Here is a 4,195-nt window from a genome sequence, read left to right as displayed (position 1 = left end):
TGCTGCCTCCTGGATTTGGCTGGTGCTGATATTGCTTTGTTGCTTCTCCTAGCGTTTACTCCAAAGCGCTCTTCTCCATAGTGGTAGATGATGTCAACCATCCTTTCCAGCTTTTTCTCTCCTGTGCCCACTTGTTGCTCCAGGATTTTTGTCTATATATCAATAATATAAGCATGTCTAAAAAGGTGTTTTGCTACCAGATTAATTTAAAATCATTCGCTTTTGTCACTTGTCATGTTTTGAGCTGAATTAGTAGGCTTTCTGAGATTTGAAGGTTGAATGTGGCATGGGGAAATTTTAAAGGATGTACGGCTGTAAAATATGAAGATAAAGTTTATTTTTAGGGGTAAGAATTTCACTTCACTCTCTCCATTTAGCACAGAATAGCTTCTGCTTCATTTATGAACATACAGCTGAACTTAGTTTTTTTATTTGTATTTTTTATTAGTTTTTTATTAGTTTTATTAGTGTTCTAAAAATTTACAACAACATGGTGACACACACTGTATCAACAAATTTGCCACAACTGCATCTGACATCACAATTAGTAAATTAATAAGAGTAAATTATACTCACTGTGTAAATTAATAATTTACTAATGTAACAGTTAAGCAAATCGTGTTATAACTGTACTCTGTCTAGTCTTTACATTACATCTTAGAAAAGGTTCATGAAAGAACCTTAAATATGCTAGGTTCTAACATGAACCTTTTACCACAGCAAAGGTTCTAAAAATAACTGCCAAATAACCAGTGGGTCATTATAGAACCTTTAAGTTCAACTTTGAACCTTTTTGATAGCTAGAAGTTCATTTTTGCACTTAAAGGTTCTTTTTTGAACTCTAAAGGTTCAATCTCTTCTAAGAGTGTAGTTTTCTGTGAAATATGTTCTGTTAATTTCTCTGTTTGTATATTTGAAATTTATAAAACAGGATACAATAAGCCCAACCATGAGGAATCAACTTTTAGATAATTGTGACCTTGGACCACAAAACCAGTCATAAGTAGCAAAGGTTTATTTTTAGAAATAGTCAACAATACCTTGGACGGGTAAAAATTATAAAATTTTCTTTAATGCCAAAAATCATTAGGATATTAAGGATATTAAGTAAGATCATGTTCCAAGAAGGAATTTTGTAAATTTCCTATTGTAAATAAATAAAAACGTACATTTTTATTAGTAATATGCATTGCTAGGAACTTCATTTGGACAGCTTTAAAGGAATTTTTCTCAGTATTTAGATTTGTTTGTACCCTCAGATTCCAGATTTTCAAATAGTTGTTTCTCAGCCAAATATGGTGCAATCCTAAAAGACCATACATCAGTGGGAAGCTTATTTGGGTTTTGTGACCTTTTTTGTTTTCTACTTTGATTCATTTTTTTTTTTTTAGAAATGTTCAGTGGAGGAATAATAAAATAATAATACTAATACAAGTTTTTTTTTTTTCTTCTTACATGAATTAGACAAGTGAATGACAATGGTGTGTTGTAACTAAATATATTAGCTAAGCGATAAAAAAATTAATAAAAAAAGACATTATAGTCCCTACTGGATTTATTTAACTTATTTCCTATTTCATATCTGTAATAGAAAAAAGATCTTTACTTTGATTATTCATCAGCATCATACTCTTAAATAAGGGAGAAAGAGAACACTGAACCATTGATTTTTTTTTTTTTTTTTTTTTTACATTATCTCACTTTTTAAGTAGCCTGTGCACAATAACCGTGGTTATTATGGAGACCAAAGAACTTTGCAAAATTTATTTGAAAAATAACCCTTTTAATGCAAGCAAATTTATATAATTCATATTTTGAGCTTTATTTAAATACTTTCATTATGCAATGTTCTGCAACATGGGATTGCGTATAGGTTGTGTTGTTGTGTAACCTTGATGATCAACTGATAAATGATTCAGCTGAAATTATGTGTAAACGTGCATCTGCCATATATAAAAACTCACACCTCTGCTTTGAAACAGATGAACACAGCAAATTATCTGTTAGTGTCACTAAATTAATACAACAGTTAAGATATTTACAATAGGATTAAAATTATATTTAGATTTTTTTTAAAAAATATTCATTTAAATATGTGTCTTGTCTGATGTTTTTTATTCAGGTGTGCAGTATTCCTGGCTGATTTCAGTGAGAAACAATGGCGGTCTGGATTGTTTATGTGTCTCTCGGTCTACTCTTTGCTCTGAATGCTTCAGGTGAGATACATCATTCATTCTGAACATCCATAAATACCTTCAGTGTTTTATCATAGAACAATTTTTATGAAAAGTTAATTTTAGTTTGTTTCAAACCTCAACTAATTTCCAACAAATTTTGATGTTGGATTGAGAAAGCATGAACAAAAGTTTACAAAATAAATAAATTCTAGGTAACTTGCGCGTTTTACCAAAGTGGTCAACTTTACCTGAGCTCACCTTATATATAACAGATATATAATGCAATTAATTTAAGAAAACATACACTGACAATAATACAAACCAAATCTCCATGTAACAGCTTGTGAAACTGGGTGGAGTCGACTTGGAAACAGATGCTTCAAGGCATTTAATGATCCAAAGTCCTGGAAGGATGCAGAGGTAGGTATATTCAGCAAGAACTGACAGAAAATAAGCCTGGTATTTACTGTAATTTCTTAAAGACTTATTAACCTTCTCCTTATCTCATATTCTCCTCAGGTGAGGTGCTTGAACAGTGGTGGAAACCTTGCTTCTGTACACAGTTTCAAGGAGCAAGCCTTCCTAAAGCTATTGGTGTCAAGTTCAAGTTCATTCTGGATAGGAGGCTATGATGCGGTTTCAGTATGTTATGTTATTTATTTACTTATTTTGTCACTTTCATTGTTTGTGCTTTACACTTTACTGTTTAAATCAGCACTGCTTACAAGTGAACATTTACATTTACACAGGGGTGTGCAAGTAGCATCTGCGAGATATAGAGTTTTTATTATTTGTTTTTGATTTCTTTATTTTACACATGCACATAATGCCAGGAGGTCCTAAACACAGTGATCCTTGTGCTCTTCTGTAAACAGGAGGGGACGTGGTTCTGGAGTGATGGGTCCAAAATGAATTTCCATGCTTGGAACTCGGGAGAACCTAACAACAAATATGATGAGCATTGTATGGAGACAAACTATGGAGGTAATTGTTTTGAATGATTCGAATGTCATTTGATGTCTTCAGTGTTGGAATTTGTTCAACCCTCTATAAACAGTAACAATTAATAAAGAAATTATACACTCTCAGTAAAAATGTACAAATGTTATCACTGGGGTGGTGGACTTTAAAAAGTTGCTAGTACTAATGTGTACCTTTATAGTGCTAATATGCATCATATTAATAATAGGGTACAAAGGTGTACCTTTGGAAAGTACCGCCCTGGTGACAGCTTTTGTACCTTTTATTTTGAGAGTATATTCTCTCCCCTCACTTCCAGTGTTTACGTTACAGGCTAGGCATTCTTAATCTGTCTTTCTAAATATAAGCATTAATGATGCCTGTTTAATATTTTTGTATTTTTCTTTCTCACAACAGGTGTAGGGAATTGGAATGACAAAAAGTGTACAGTAGAGCTACCATTTGTTTGTGCCATTGCCATTTGAATCTGTTCCCTTAAATGCCCATGTTAAATCAGAACTTGCATGCATAAAACATGTTTAATACAGTGCAAATGCATTGTACCTGTATTGACTGATTATAAGTTCACTTGTAGTTTTGCTTTGTGGCATGTTGCCTAAATGTTCTACATCTTTCTTTCTGTAGCTCAATAAAACAACTAGCATTCAGTTTTTTTTTCTTCTGGGTAATTCATTATGTTCTGGTCAATAATGTGTTTTGTGCTTCAGTCTCTCCTGACTATCAAGTCAGTTCATGTCCAGCCATGTTCAGCCATGACTTCTAATTTTACTGTGTTTTCTGCTTTCTATATTATGATAAATAATAATAATAATAATAATAATAATAATAATAATAATAATAATAATAATAACAACAACATATGCAGGCGGTACTACATGGAGGAAATTTTATTTTTTTATAAAATCAGAAAATAAATCCCCTTGGCTCCTGACAATATATTAAGGTGAAATGATTGGTCTGTGTAAGAAATGAGCATTATTTACAACATTATTACACTGACATAAAAAAAAAACACTACCATATCTCCCATTAATATT

General features: G+C 31.9%; 1 protein-coding gene across 3 annotated transcripts; it reads left to right on the top strand.

The window, feature by feature from the left end:
* Positions 1 to 328: 328 nt before the first annotated feature.
* On the top strand, positions 329 to 3,806 carry LOC113075039 (galactose-specific lectin nattectin). Of its 3 annotated transcripts, none has more exons than XM_026247752.1 (6): positions 329 to 346; positions 2,123 to 2,216; positions 2,518 to 2,597; positions 2,697 to 2,819; positions 3,053 to 3,161; positions 3,555 to 3,806. In XM_026247752.1, exons 2-6 carry the CDS (start codon positions 2,159 to 2,161, stop codon positions 3,620 to 3,622), a joined length of 438 nt encoding a protein of 145 aa, XP_026103537.1. In that variant the 5' UTR covers positions 329 to 346; positions 2,123 to 2,158; the 3' UTR covers positions 3,623 to 3,806. The 3 variants fall into 3 exon arrangements, with proteins under 3 accessions (XP_026103537.1, XP_026103535.1, XP_026103536.1); XM_026247750.1 differs by lacking the exon at positions 329 to 346 and adding an exon at positions 1,960 to 2,002; XM_026247751.1 differs by lacking the exon at positions 329 to 346 and adding an exon at positions 1,984 to 2,028.
* The last annotated feature ends 389 nt before the right edge of the window (positions 3,807 to 4,195 follow it).

Source organism: Carassius auratus, unplaced genomic scaffold, assembly GCF_003368295.1.
Source record: "Carassius auratus strain Wakin unplaced genomic scaffold, ASM336829v1 scaf_tig00016310, whole genome shotgun sequence".
Lineage (NCBI taxonomy): Eukaryota > Metazoa > Chordata > Actinopteri > Cypriniformes > Cyprinidae > Carassius > Carassius auratus.
The sequence above is the reverse complement of the archived record's forward strand: the minus strand, read 5'-3'. Positions and strand labels throughout refer to the sequence as shown.

What these genes read in the sequence shown, in the direction of transcription:
- LOC113075039 (XM_026247752.1), top strand. Translation starts at nt 2,159, where the DNA reads ATGGCGGTCTGGATTGTTTATGTGTCTCTCGGTCTACTCTTTGCTCTG. An exon ending in AGTCCTGGAAGGATGCAGAG is followed by an intron (nt 2,598 to 2,696) that starts GTAGGTATATTC and finishes TATTCTCCTCAG; the next exon opens with GTGAGGTGCTTGAACAGTGG. An exon ending in TATGGAGACAAACTATGGAG is followed by an intron (nt 3,162 to 3,554) that starts GTAATTGTTTTG and finishes TTCTCACAACAG; the next exon opens with GTGTAGGGAATTGGAATGAC.